The sequence below is a fragment of the Ciona intestinalis genome, unplaced genomic scaffold, assembly GCF_000224145.3.
Source record: "Ciona intestinalis unplaced genomic scaffold, KH HT000068.2, whole genome shotgun sequence".
Classification (NCBI taxonomy): Eukaryota; Metazoa; Chordata; class Ascidiacea; order Phlebobranchia; family Cionidae; genus Ciona; species Ciona intestinalis.
This window is the reverse complement of record NW_004190390.2, coordinates 91,927-104,676: the sequence shown is the minus strand read 5'-3', so window position 1 is coordinate 104,676 and position 12,750 is coordinate 91,927. Positions and strand designations below refer to the sequence as shown.

Here is a 12,750-nt window from a genome sequence, read left to right as displayed (position 1 = left end):
GTTATCTCATCATGGATATTATAAATAGCTGGATCATTGACTGGAGTGAATACACCATTAGGTAATGTTGGTGGGGTCAAACAAACTGCAAAGAAAATAGTATTCATTTGAGAATTTTAATTTTATATAAAAAGCAAAAATATACAAATGATATTCTTCTGGTGTAAAACAATCCAAAATAACATACTTCGTATAAGATCAATTATTTTATTTTTTGTATTTGGTAGTTAAATACAAGCTCACAACATAACTGGTATGGATTAATGTATAATAACAATTTAATTTTAGCGGAATATCATATTTTAACATTAAGTTGTCAAAGTTGGCTTATATGTGTTTTGCCATTGAGAAGCATAAAATTTATTTAAAAAAGTAAACATTTTATTACCTGTTGTACAAACAGCTGCAAGTGAAGTAAATTTTCCACTAGCTTGACATGTTACTGTTGGACTCTTTTCCAGTCGATAACCACTGTTGCATGTATATGTTAATACAGTGTTGATATCATATTGGTTTGCATTATTCTTCACAGTAAAATCTCCATTGGCCAGTGTAGGTGGGGTTGTACAAACTGTTCAAGGGAAAAATATATACATTGTTACATACAAACAACATAAACAACCAAAAATTTTTGAGTTTAACATTCTGACAAGTGGATTACAAATACATTTAAACAATCATGTCCCAAAGCTTTTTGTTAAAGTGTTTTGGTTTAAATAAAAATGTCCTCATATTTAAATAGTCAGACACTTGTAAAACTGAATCCAAAATATACATTAGTTCAACAAAGGCAAAATCAGAAATGTGATATTCATAACACTGTATAAACCTAACTCTGGAGAAACCTATGCTCTGAACTTTAATAATATGTATGCAGCAATATCATTCCAACATCTTAAACATAACGTCTGTTAACACACAAATTAACAACTAAGGCGATGTGTTAAACAAAAATGTGGCCACACTTACCACGTGTACAAACTGCTCCAAGTGAAGTAAATTTTCCACTAGCTTGACATGTTATTGTTGGACTCTTATCTAGTCGATAACCACCGTTGCATGTATATGTTAATACAGTGTTGATATCATATTGGTTTGCTTTATTCTTCACAGTAAAATCTCCATTGGTAAGTGTAGGTGGTGTTGAACAGACTGGAATAAAGTATTATTGAAATATTTGATTTAACATTTTGAATAAAATATTTGGAGAAAGTTTTTATCTAATCTTAAGTTGAGTAATAATTTTTCCCTGGTTAAAAAAATGCATCAAAATACAACAAAGATTATGACAGCAATTTCCCTAAAAAGTCCTCTTGTTGCTTGAACAGATTGCTTAATTTACTTTTACCATTAAAATTACATAAATATATAAATACTTATGACAATTCATTTATGCGGGTAATAACTGGTGTGAGTTATAAGTTTAAAAACATGTAAGTATTTAAATAAAGTGTAGATACTATGGATGTTAAAATAGAGATTGTTTAGTTTCTTGTACATTACCTTTAGTACATACAGCAGTTAATTTTGTAAATTGTCCACTAGCTTGACATGTTGCTGTTGGACTGTTATCCAGTCTATAACCACTGTTGCATGTATATGTTAATACAGTGTTGATATCATATTGGTTTGCATTATTCTTCACAGTAAAATCTCCATTGGCCAGTGTAGGTGGGGTTGTACAAACTGAAATATAAATTCAATTTATTGAAAAGATAATATCGTATTTCTGACTGTGCAATAAAAATACAGAATATACAATTAGGAAGAACTATCTTGTTCTAGCAAAAGAAATGAAGCAAAATGTAAAAATTAATTAAAGATTAGTTTGTTATCAATTCACAGTTACCTTTAGTGCAAACTGCTCCAAGTGAAGTAAATTTTCCACTAGCTTGACATGTTATTGATGGACTCTTTTCCAGTCGATAACCACTGTTGCATGTATATGTTAATACAGTGTTGATATCATATTGGTTTGCATTATTCTTCACAGTAAAATCTCCATTGGCCAGTGTAGGTGGTGTTGAACAGACTGGAATACAACAGATAAGAACATTTAAAATTGTTTAAACTATCTATAAGGTATCGCCTTGCAAGGATATCATAAATGATAACAGTTTAACAAAGATTATTACTCCAAGAATAGATAAATAGCTTAGGCATCCTAATGTTTTAATTCCAAGCTATGTAAAAGAATCTCTAAAGCAATTCTTAAACATGTTGAAACAGGCAGACATGAATTTTAACTGTTAGAGTGTTGACATTATTAGGGAAATGGGGTTGCAAAAATGTGTCTTCTTGTATGTAAAGAAAACGTACTGTGATTTTATGAAATAAATTCTTTGTAGTAAAGATAAATATTCATCAATCTGTACCTTTAGTACAAGTAGCCGCAAGTGCAGTAAATTTTCCACTAGCTTGACATGTAATTGTTGGACTGTTATCTAGTCGATAACCACCGTTGCATGTATATGTTAATACAGTGTTGATATCATATTGGTTTGCATTATTCTTCACAGTAAAATCTCCATTGGCCAGTGTAGGTGGTGTTGAACAAACTGAACAAACGCAGATCGGAATAAGTATATTTTTGATACTTGATTTTGAATACAAAACACTATTTTTATAAGAGCTTTAGGTTAAGAGTAAAAAAATCAATTATTACAGCACTTGATTACTAATCTTAGATAGAACTCATCAGCTTTTATCAAGACTAGGGTAGATTAATACATGTACAAACTAAAACAGCAGAAATAAGAGGTTAGTTAAGAGTACACAGAGTTGGTTATGCTAAAATATTCGCTTACTTCTAGTGCATGTAGTTGGCAATGCTGGCCAAGTTCCACTAGCAGGGCAGGATATAGAATTAACGTTCTCTAATTTATATCCATTGTTGCAAGTGTAGGTGACTACAGCATGTACGGCATACTCTGCAGTGACGGGCATGTATGCTCCATTTGTTAATGAAGGTGGCGTCAAACAAACTGAAAGAATATTAGAGTTAATTATCATGTAATATGAATGAATAAAGTTAGTTTAATCCTTGCATGGCTGGGCAATGAGAGTTTGTGTTCTGTTTCATATATTTTGTACCTGCATACAGAGTTACCACATATGTTACTTTGTTGGTGATTGTTTTTGACATTTTATACAGTTCATTATTGACCACTGGGTTGGAGCCATTGCTGTTAAGTGTCTTGTCTAAGGACACGTATGCCTACAATGGTAGAAACCACAAGCCTTGAAGCAATAACCTCTGGTTACATGCGCTCTGAGCACTGTGCCAGGGTACTAGTGTAATACATGGAATAATTTGTACACACCTTTAACACAAGTAGCTGTAGGAGCCACCCATTGGCCAGTTGATTGACAGGTGCTTGTAGCACTGCTGCTGAGAGTGTATCCACTACCACAAGTGTAAGTTACAGTATCACCAATGCGATAAACAACTGGGTTGTTTTTTGGAGAATAGTCTCCATTAGCAAGCGCCGGAGGTGCTGTGCAAACTGAAATAATTTTGATTTTAAAAGGTTGGTGATATCTTTATTTTATAAAATAGGATCTTTGGAAAAAAATTAACTTTAAAAGTATTGTAATTAAGTAATATAAGTGCATTGCAACAAAATTGTTTGAAACATTTTATCCGTTACAGATAGGCAGTTTTCTGTATAAAGTTGGTTTGCACTTTATTTTAAAAAATATGACCGCAGTGAAGTGTTAGAAATTCAATTAAAAAGATGTTTACAGATTAAGTCTTGTACAAATTGAACAAAGTATCTTAAAGTAACTTAAACTATCATAACACTTGATCATATTAAATTTTGACAGAAAATTTAAAATAAGTTGTGCATTTTTTATAAACTTACATTTTCATTTTATAACATAACCTAAAATGTGTGAAGAGTACAACAAAATTTTATCAAACGAGAAACAAGTATTACCCCTTGTGCATGTTGCAGCTAGTGCGGACCATTGTCCAGTGGATGTACAAGTTATTTTGTCGCTGTTTTCAAGAAGAAATCCACTTCCACAAGTATATGTTAGTACCGTGTTGATATCATACTTAAGTGGATTGTTTACAGGGGTGTATGAACCATGTGTCAGCGTGGGAGGGGTGAGACAAACTAAAGGGGAATTGTACAATATTATATTGACATAACCTATATAACATATGATAAAATTTATTCCTATTTTTGGTTACTTTTAAATGCTTGATGTTTTTGATACAGATGATCAAAGCTTTTTTTATATAAGAATATTAAAAAGTTCTAACGTGTTATAATCATAAATTATGTTTAAGATGATATTTTAATCACCTTTTGTGCAAACTGCGGATAATGTTGACCATTGATTTGCAGCTTGGCATGTTATGGTGTCTGAGTTATCCAAGCGATAACCACTGTTGCATGTATAAACTACATTCTCATTAATGTTGTATTCAAGTGGGGTCTTCACAGGACTGTATTCACCATTAGTGAGTAAAGGTGGACCTCCACATTTATCATCTGTGGATTGAATAGAACTATTAGTATACACATGATAACAGAAAATTTAATTTACACACGATAGTAGAAAACAAAGAAAGAATTATTTTAATAGTTTAGATTATTTATGTTTTTTGATGTCTGGCATGCAATATTCACAATCTAATATTTTAATATAGTGTGAATCATTTAAAAATACAATTAGGTATAAGAAATGTTTTAATATTAAGTTAGTTTACCTGAAGCACAAGTAGCAGCAAGTGTCGTGTATTGACCGTTTGTTTCACATCTTACTGTGTTGCTTCCTTTCAATTTGAAATTAGCATTACAAGTATATGTAATGATTTCATTCACATTAAAAATTACAGGGTTTCTGGTTGGTGAATATGCTCCATTGGGTAATGGGGGTGGGATCAAACAAACTGTAAAAGGAATATTTGAATTTTATTTTTTATAAAGTAAAATACTGTAATATAATAATGGGATAGAAAACAATTAATGTTAAGTGTCTTCCCAGGCTTGTTTAAAAGTCTATTGCTACAAAGTGGTAAAAAGGAAATACAGGATGATATTAGTTGTGTATCATGTGGAAAATTTTATCAGATGTATTCTGCATCTTCTTTTTGGTGTATTTTTAAATCAACTTTAATTTACACAAAGTAAAATCTGCACCATAGTCATACCTGTTGTACAAACAGCAGTTAAAGCAGTAAATTGTCCACTAGCTTGACATGTTACTGTTGCACTGTTATCCAATCGATAACCACTGTTGCATGTATATGTTAATACAGTGTTGATATCATATTGGTTTGCATTATTCTTCACAGTAAAATCTCCATTGGCCAGTGTAGGTGGTGTTGAACAAACTAAAATAAAATTGAATGTTTTTTTACACTATTTGCTCAAAGACATAACATGAATGAATTCTTATACACAAGACACACATAATCTATTAATACACCTCATGCCCATTGTCTGGTTATAACATGGGTGTCTTCCTCTACCCCAGAAACAGATCAGGTATTCATTAATTCATACATGTCATACTTACTGTCAAAAAGCCTAATTATAGTGTCAAAATGAAGAATTGAATGTTAAAATAATTCTTAAATAATGTCCAATCAAAAAAACAACAATATACAACCTTTTGTACAAACAGCAGTTAAAGCAGTAAATTTTCCACTAGCTTGACATGTTGCTGTTGGACTGTTATCCAGTCGATAACCACTGTTGCATGTATATGTTAATACAGTGTTGATATCATATTGGTTTGCATTATTCTTCACAGTAAAATCTCCATTGGCCAGTGTAGGGGGTGTTGAACAAACTGGAATAAAAAGGTAATAGTAAAACTTAAATGTCCAACAAAGGAAGAATTTTGAAAATAATCCCAATCACAAATATATACCTTTAGTACAAGTGGCAGCAAGTGCAGTAAATTGTCCACTAGCTTGGCATGTTATGGTTGGACTATTGTTAATCTTGTACCCATTATTACAAGTGTACGTGATAACATCATTCACACTGTATGAATTCTGTTGTGGGCTGTATAGTCCATTCATCAGTGCAGGAGGGTTGGTGCATTTTATAACTGAAACAATATTTAGTCTTGTATTATTTTTGTTATAAATGTTTATCATAAAGTACATTTTCATAATGTAGTGTTATCATAGTGCACAAGGTATTTAAAACTTCAGTAATGTGAAATAAAAATAAAAATGCCATTTTTTACTATAATAATGTTTTAAAAAGTTAAATTATTATTGAAAAAAGTATAACAAGCGAAGTCTTTGTGTCCAACATATTGTATTTGCTCCCTTTTTTTGCCAATTATGTAAAGACTAAAGAAAAGATTAAATTATTTATTCGATAAATTTAAAGTTAAATATATTCTAAAATCTATGATAAACCAATTAATTTGCTAAAAGCTTTACCTCTAGTACAAACGGCAGTTAAAGCAGTAAATTGTCCACTAGCTTGACATGTAATTGTTGGGCTGTTATCCAGTCGATAACCACTGTTGCATGTATATGTTAATACAGTGTTGATATCATATTGGTTTGCATTATTCTTCACAGTAAAATCCCCATTGGCCAGTGTAGGTGGTGTTGTACAAACTAAAACATATTACAAAGTATTTATATCGAAAACAAGTTTATGGTGAAATGAGAGTCATTACAACCCAACAGTGTCACAAAAAAACATTTAACAATATTACCTTTAGTACAGACAGCAGTGAGTGAAGTGAACTGTCCACTAGTTTGACACGTAATAACATCGCTGTTATCAAGTCTATAACCAGTATTACAAGTATACCTCACTTGTGCATTGACAGCGTATTCAATTGCAGAAATAAACTGTCCATTTAACAATGCTGGTGGGTTGCTACATTTTACAACAACTAAAACATATAAACAAGGTTGTCAGAAACATATTGAAAGATTTATATTATAAAATAACATTTCATGACAAAAGAAGGATACTATATAACACTGTACAGTGTTAATTTTATTCAACATTTGATAAAAATACAAACAAATGGTTGAACATGAACATAAACAAAACATGGGAAATAAAATATTCACCTGGTATGCAAGAAGCTCGTGTTTGCGTGAATTGTCCATTTATCTGGCATATAATAACAGGAGATCCTTGCAGTACATAGTTTGCATCACAAGCATATGTTACAACTTGGTTGATCTTGTAGTATGGTGGGGTTAATACAGGAGAGTATCGACCATTTGCGATATCGGTTGGTTTGCCACAAGCTGCACAGAATCAAAGTGGTTGATCACTTATTTATTTTCGTAGTGAGATAACTCATCAAATCATGGATTTCATACTATACATTAAACAAAGAGGCTTCATATAGCTTCCAACTGTACTGTGAATCATTAAGTGGTAACTTACCAAGTTATTTAAGAATCTCATAGGCTTGATATAACTGTAATTGTGCAGGCAATCTATGAAGTATGTACTATAGGCGGCAATTTATTGTGTAAATAAGTAGTTGATTTAGTATTAATCACTTATTTAACCCACCTTCCAAGCAGTGGGGTGTTGAAGTCGACCACTGCCCACTTCTTGTGCAAACATTTTCTGATCTTCCAAATAAATCGTATCCAACATTACACGAATATCTTACAATATCGTTTGCGTTGTAAAACTGCTTAACTGGGGTCACAGCTCCATTTCTGGGACTTTGGGGTGTAGCGCAATCTGATTAATGTAAAATAAAGATGATTTGGTACACTGTTTGAAGATTTTTATGAATTTTTAAAGAATTGAATGGTGCTGTTACTATTAACACATAATAAAACCAAGCGTTTAAGGATAAATGAAAACACAAAAACTATGTTTCAATTTCAAATACTGCACAAAACAAATGTTGTTTAATAACATTTCCAATTCTGCGTACATATTTACACAAACAAAATGAACTACAATTTATGTAGCTTGAAATAAACTAGAAATTGGTAAATCTAAAATACAAACTTACATATTTCACAATTTGGACCAGCAGGGGAGATTGGGCAGATACATTTATATCCATTAATCTTGTCCACACACACACCGTTGTTCATACATGGGTTTGACAAACATTCATTTATTTCTGAAACAATAGTATATAACATTCTTGGTAACTCGTAAGCTGGCGCGAGGTGCACACCCGTGTTATAACGACTGTCGTTTTCCGGCCAGGCGAGGATAAAGTAAGTTACATTCATTCATATATTAAACTTTACATCTTTGTAGGTTTCTATATAAGGCTGTTACTTTTAGTTGCATAAATTATTCGAAACAATTTTATTAAGTTTTTGACATTGACTCTGATTGTTCTTTGTTCATGAAAAAGAATTATTCACTTCAGTACTTAATTGTCTATGGTTGATATTTTTGTGTAATTGTGTATACATGTGTAATCAAAACTTTGTCATATATGGTATTTCAATGAATTAAGGAAGGGAATGGAATAACTCAGACCAACATAAGTTTGAAAAAAATGAGCTTACCAATGCATTTTGGTGGGTTTGTAAAACCAGGTGGACATCGACGTCTCATGTAAATAACTGCGGTAAAATATTTACAAGGGTATTTTAAAACAAAAGTGAAATGAAAATCATAAAACTATAGGCTGCTTTCTTATGTTAATAAGTATATTGCTGTGGGGCAAGATATCATTAGCACCTAAAAGTGATATTTCCTGATCATGTTTTGTACAACTAACGGCGTCTTAGAGTCCTAGAGAAGCGAGTATAATTTTCAAGATACTCGTTGCTGTTTACTTCCCAAGTCTCAACTTGCCTCACCCTACTTATAATGAAACAAGATCGAAATGGGAAAGTCAAGAGTGGTACCTCCCCTAAGGTGAATCTATCTTTATATTACTTTATAATAATGGCGTTCTTACTGTTATTCGTGGAATGGTAGCAACTTCTTGAAGCGAAGTCCCAACAACAGTTCCATCGCAGGCAACTCGATCTATAAAACAAATGTCTTATCGTAAAACATATTTTATCGAAAATTTCTGTGTGTACACCTTTAATGTGTTATGTTGTTTTATGTTAGTATAATTTCCTTATTGTGTATGTTAGTTGAATACTACATACAACGAGCTGTGTCACTGTAACCTATGTTACATGAAGTTAATCGGAACTGTTATATGTAGTACCGTGGGGTAAGACGGAACACTGTAAGCACCTAAATCCCATATTTTTACCATTGGTTTTGAACAATTTTACACACGCTTTTAAGAATCACTAAAAAAATATTTACAACATGTCCCATTGTTCCCCACCCTACTATTTTTATGTTCGTTAATTGCCGCGACTATATATATATATGTGTGTTTGTGAGAGAGAGAGAGAGCAAATAACCGTAGCGGCGAACGTAGTTCTGAACGTGGTCTTGTGTGCATCTGTGTGTGTTCGTGGACGTTCGTGGGTCAGTAGGTGAAATTAGCGAAATACAATAAGCCAATTCGTCACATATGGGTCATAAACATACTTGAACAACGCATTTATTGCAGGGCGACAACTCTCTTATAAAGAACTGGGTGGATTATTACAGCATCGCGTACTCACTGACATTTCAGATTTATCGCAGCATTGTCACATAAGCCACATGAAAGAATGCTATTTATTTTATAGAAGGTTTGTAAGAAGGGTGCCATATTTCATTTACCTTTATTCCGCCTACGAGTTACCAAGAACGTAATTTTATGGGTAATTGTTTTTCTGTGCGGTTGGTAATTTGAATAGCTCACTAACAATTAGGCGTCCACAGCAATTACTATTCTGTCTTGGGACACACGCCTACAATATACACATACGCCTTTATTGTTGACAACATCGAGCATCAATCCCTCTATTCTCTACACAGTCTACAGTTACATTTCAATCACTGCCGTAGCAATTAGCAGTATTACAGTAATATATACGTTCAATAAGTCGCCAGCTTATTTTCCACACGAATGTTGTTGATTACTGAGATATTCGAACGAACCTGGTTGTGTAGAAAGGATTACCGCAAGTATTATTCCGGTTCTGTGGACTGCATTGGGAAAGAACTTGACTTCCTGGATATCCATTTTCGCCGCCGTGGTGCAATAACTCTGATGTTAGAAACAAAACAAAGGTTCATAATTTGTTGAACTAAATTATTAATCTTTGAAAGTGCAAATATGTGTTTCCTCCAGGTTAATTAGAATAAAAAACATAAAATAAATTTAATTGCCCCTTCGTATACGTCATACGACAGTAAGACCAAAAAATAAAACAACGCTATTTAACAACAGGTCATTGTGGTTAAACACGCGGCAGATAAAAAATATAAGACCAAGTTAAACAAGCGTAAACGATAACATTTATTTTGGTAAATAAAAGCATTAAAATTAAGAATTGCAATATACACGCTTATTAATATGGGCTATATATAAGAATACAAAATTATAACTAAGTTAAAAGATGATGATACTTACTGGCTTGGTTGGGGGGAGATTTTCCTTCTGCTGCACCTGTTTACATAGTTTATATTAGTTTCAACAAATATACAATTCAAATTTTGAAGCTTACTGATTATTTGCAAGAGTAGATAATCGTCTCCATACTTTTGAGCAAACTCTATCGTACTGTAAACATTCGTTCCAAGAATCTCTGCAAAGTTAAGACAGTAAGATACTAGAGGTTTCCATTCCCAAACTTTGTGTTATCACGGCACAAGTAACTACCTCTCGCCAGTAACGCGAGCGCCGTCGTGTAATCAGCGCCGTTAGAAGTAATCAAGGCGAGGGATTGCATGATTAGTTGGCTTGCGGATGGAGCCGCCGATGTGGTTTGGGTTGTAACCGGTGTTGATGTTGGTGTTGTTGAAGGCCCGATCACTTGGTTGCCGAAAGAGAGCGTTGAAGCTTTGGGAAATTGAAATGTGATTAAATTTGATAAAGTAGAAAAATGTTTCAGGAATAATACATGGTACAACATAAATCTTTTATGAAGATCGAGCCAGTAAAAGTAGTTAAAATACTTTGCAATAAAATTGCATATATTTTCGAACAAATATAAATTTACACATACACGGCGTATACATTAAACCAATATAAGAGCTAACGAACAAATAGTTAAACAAGAATAAAACATGGAAGGCACATTACCTTTATAATAACACCGAATATTGATATGAACCGCATTTCTGTCGTAGCAACAACCGCTGTAACAAAATAACTAAAGTTAATTTTGGCTCCGTCCAGATTTTGAGATTTTAAATTTAGAAAAAAATAATTGACAAAATAACGTGTTTTTTTTAATAGGATAACGAAAGTAAATTAATTTAAAAAGAGATGTGCGTATCGACCAGTTAAAATGCAATTTTTAAAACACGTAACTCGTACAAAGTTAAAAAATAAATTATCGGTCAAGATCAAAATGTGGCCACGAACTCACCGTTGTAAGCAATTAAACCGGTCAATGGCTGGACGACCGCATGGTCTTCGTGATAAGTGAGAGACACCACAATGCGGGTAAGCTGAAACTTCTAATAGTAATAAACACACAACAATAACAACCGCCAATGGATTCCACATTGTAAAGCTTCTGGTCTGTTTGTTCCTTCAAGTATTTCAGATGGAAAACAGAATTCAAATGCTCATGCTATCACCTCTGCAAATAAACACGTTATGATTCAGTTTTAATATTACATCGCAGAAAAATGATTTGGTTAGTAATCATTTTGATCACGATGTGCGATATTACATAAAGTGCGTGATTTCAAAATATTTCGAACAAATGTTGGCGGCCTTGGATTTGTTGCCAAGACTGTATATTCCGACTATATATTTCTAAGAATACAACCAATACGCAATGATCTTCTAAGTCAAACGAAATCCGCTCTCCTGAGATCCCATGCGTACTATACTTAAAGTATACTATACTTAGAGCTAAGTATGACTGACTCGCACATATCTCTATGTATTGCTACCGTTTCTAAATCACGCCCTTGTAAATTGCTCCTCTTTTAAATCGACAGCCAAGACCGTGAATGGAAGGGAACTTGTGTATTGTGCGCCCCCGGGCAGAAAAATCTTTGCTCGTTAACAACAAGGTGACTAACACTCATAAACTAACCAAGAATTTCCGAGCACATCGCTGACGTGTCGACAATCACACAATTACAGCGAATTTGTTTCCGAGAGATTTAGTTTAATCTTTCTTGTAATCCCCGGTACAAAAGTGCATGTAGGTGACAAACTTTTTCGGATATATTTAATAAACACCGACCAATGTATTTACCCCAAACATATTTATACACAATGTTTGTTATTTTATCCTGACATTCGAGCAACTTCGCGTCCCTTATTTATTTATAGTCAAACAACTTCTCGGGGAAAAAACCTCACGGGTTGTGGTGAGAATTAAACGAACTCTGGTTCGCAGGACAAAAATATTTCCAAATTGTAAACACCGTCTTAGAAATAGTGAGAAACGAAATAAACTATTTCGACGGTTTATTTTATTTTGGCACCTATGAAATATCTTGCTTGTGTTTTCTGTTCTGTAACTAAAGTTTTTTTCTGGGGGCTCCGAACTTCACCTAGATAACTATTGTTGTTGTTCAACCCCATTTAAAAAAGTTTAAATACATATAAACAATTTTCTTTTATAAAAACATTAAACCCCGAAAACATTATTCATATTGTAGTAATTTTTTTTCACTCAAGCAACATTGCGTGTTGTTAAAATATTGAACAGGCCTACATAAATTACACACA

At 33.0% G+C, this 12,750-nt stretch overlaps 1 protein-coding gene across 43 annotated transcripts in view; it reads right to left on the bottom strand.

Moving 5' to 3' along the window:
• LOC101242203 (sushi, von Willebrand factor type A, EGF and pentraxin domain-containing protein 1) overlaps window positions 1–11,637 on the bottom strand; it is a 23,597-nt gene extending 11,960 nt beyond the window's left edge. For 23 of the 43 annotated variants that reach the window (XM_026838208.1, XM_026838219.1, XM_026838221.1 and 20 more), the window contains exons 1-26: window positions 11,426–11,637; window positions 11,137–11,192; window positions 10,714–10,893; window positions 10,559–10,639; window positions 10,465–10,500; window positions 9,990–10,098; window positions 8,896–8,966; window positions 8,498–8,554; window positions 7,984–8,097; window positions 7,527–7,703; window positions 7,070–7,252; window positions 6,703–6,885; window positions 6,419–6,601; window positions 5,893–6,075; window positions 5,629–5,811; window positions 5,168–5,350; window positions 4,724–4,906; window positions 4,317–4,505; window positions 3,942–4,124; window positions 3,324–3,506; window positions 2,808–2,984; window positions 2,376–2,558; window positions 1,850–2,032; window positions 1,504–1,686; window positions 970–1,152; window positions 389–571 (exon numbers count right to left, since the gene is read on the bottom strand). In XM_026838208.1, the coding sequence (XP_026694009.1) occupies window positions 389–571; window positions 970–1,152; window positions 1,504–1,686; window positions 1,850–2,032; window positions 2,376–2,558; window positions 2,808–2,984; window positions 3,324–3,506; window positions 3,942–4,124; window positions 4,317–4,505; window positions 4,724–4,906; window positions 5,168–5,350; window positions 5,629–5,811; window positions 5,893–6,075; window positions 6,419–6,601; window positions 6,703–6,885; window positions 7,070–7,252; window positions 7,527–7,703; window positions 7,984–8,097; window positions 8,498–8,554; window positions 8,896–8,966; window positions 9,990–10,098; window positions 10,465–10,500; window positions 10,559–10,639; window positions 10,714–10,893; window positions 11,137–11,192; window positions 11,426–11,565 (3,949 nt within the window). In that variant the 5' untranslated portion in view covers window positions 11,566–11,637. The remainder of the gene's footprint in view (window positions 1–388; window positions 572–969; window positions 1,153–1,503; window positions 1,687–1,849; window positions 2,033–2,375; window positions 2,559–2,807; window positions 2,985–3,323; window positions 3,507–3,941; window positions 4,125–4,316; window positions 4,506–4,723; window positions 4,907–5,167; window positions 5,351–5,628; window positions 5,812–5,892; window positions 6,076–6,418; window positions 6,602–6,702; window positions 6,886–7,069; window positions 7,253–7,526; window positions 7,704–7,983; window positions 8,098–8,497; window positions 8,555–8,895; window positions 8,967–9,989; window positions 10,099–10,464; window positions 10,501–10,558; window positions 10,640–10,713; window positions 10,894–11,136; window positions 11,193–11,425) is intronic. The other 20 variants (XM_026838235.1, XM_026838239.1, XM_026838243.1 and 17 more) reach the window with 17 other exon arrangements.
• Between the last annotated feature and the right edge of the window lie 1,113 nt (window positions 11,638–12,750).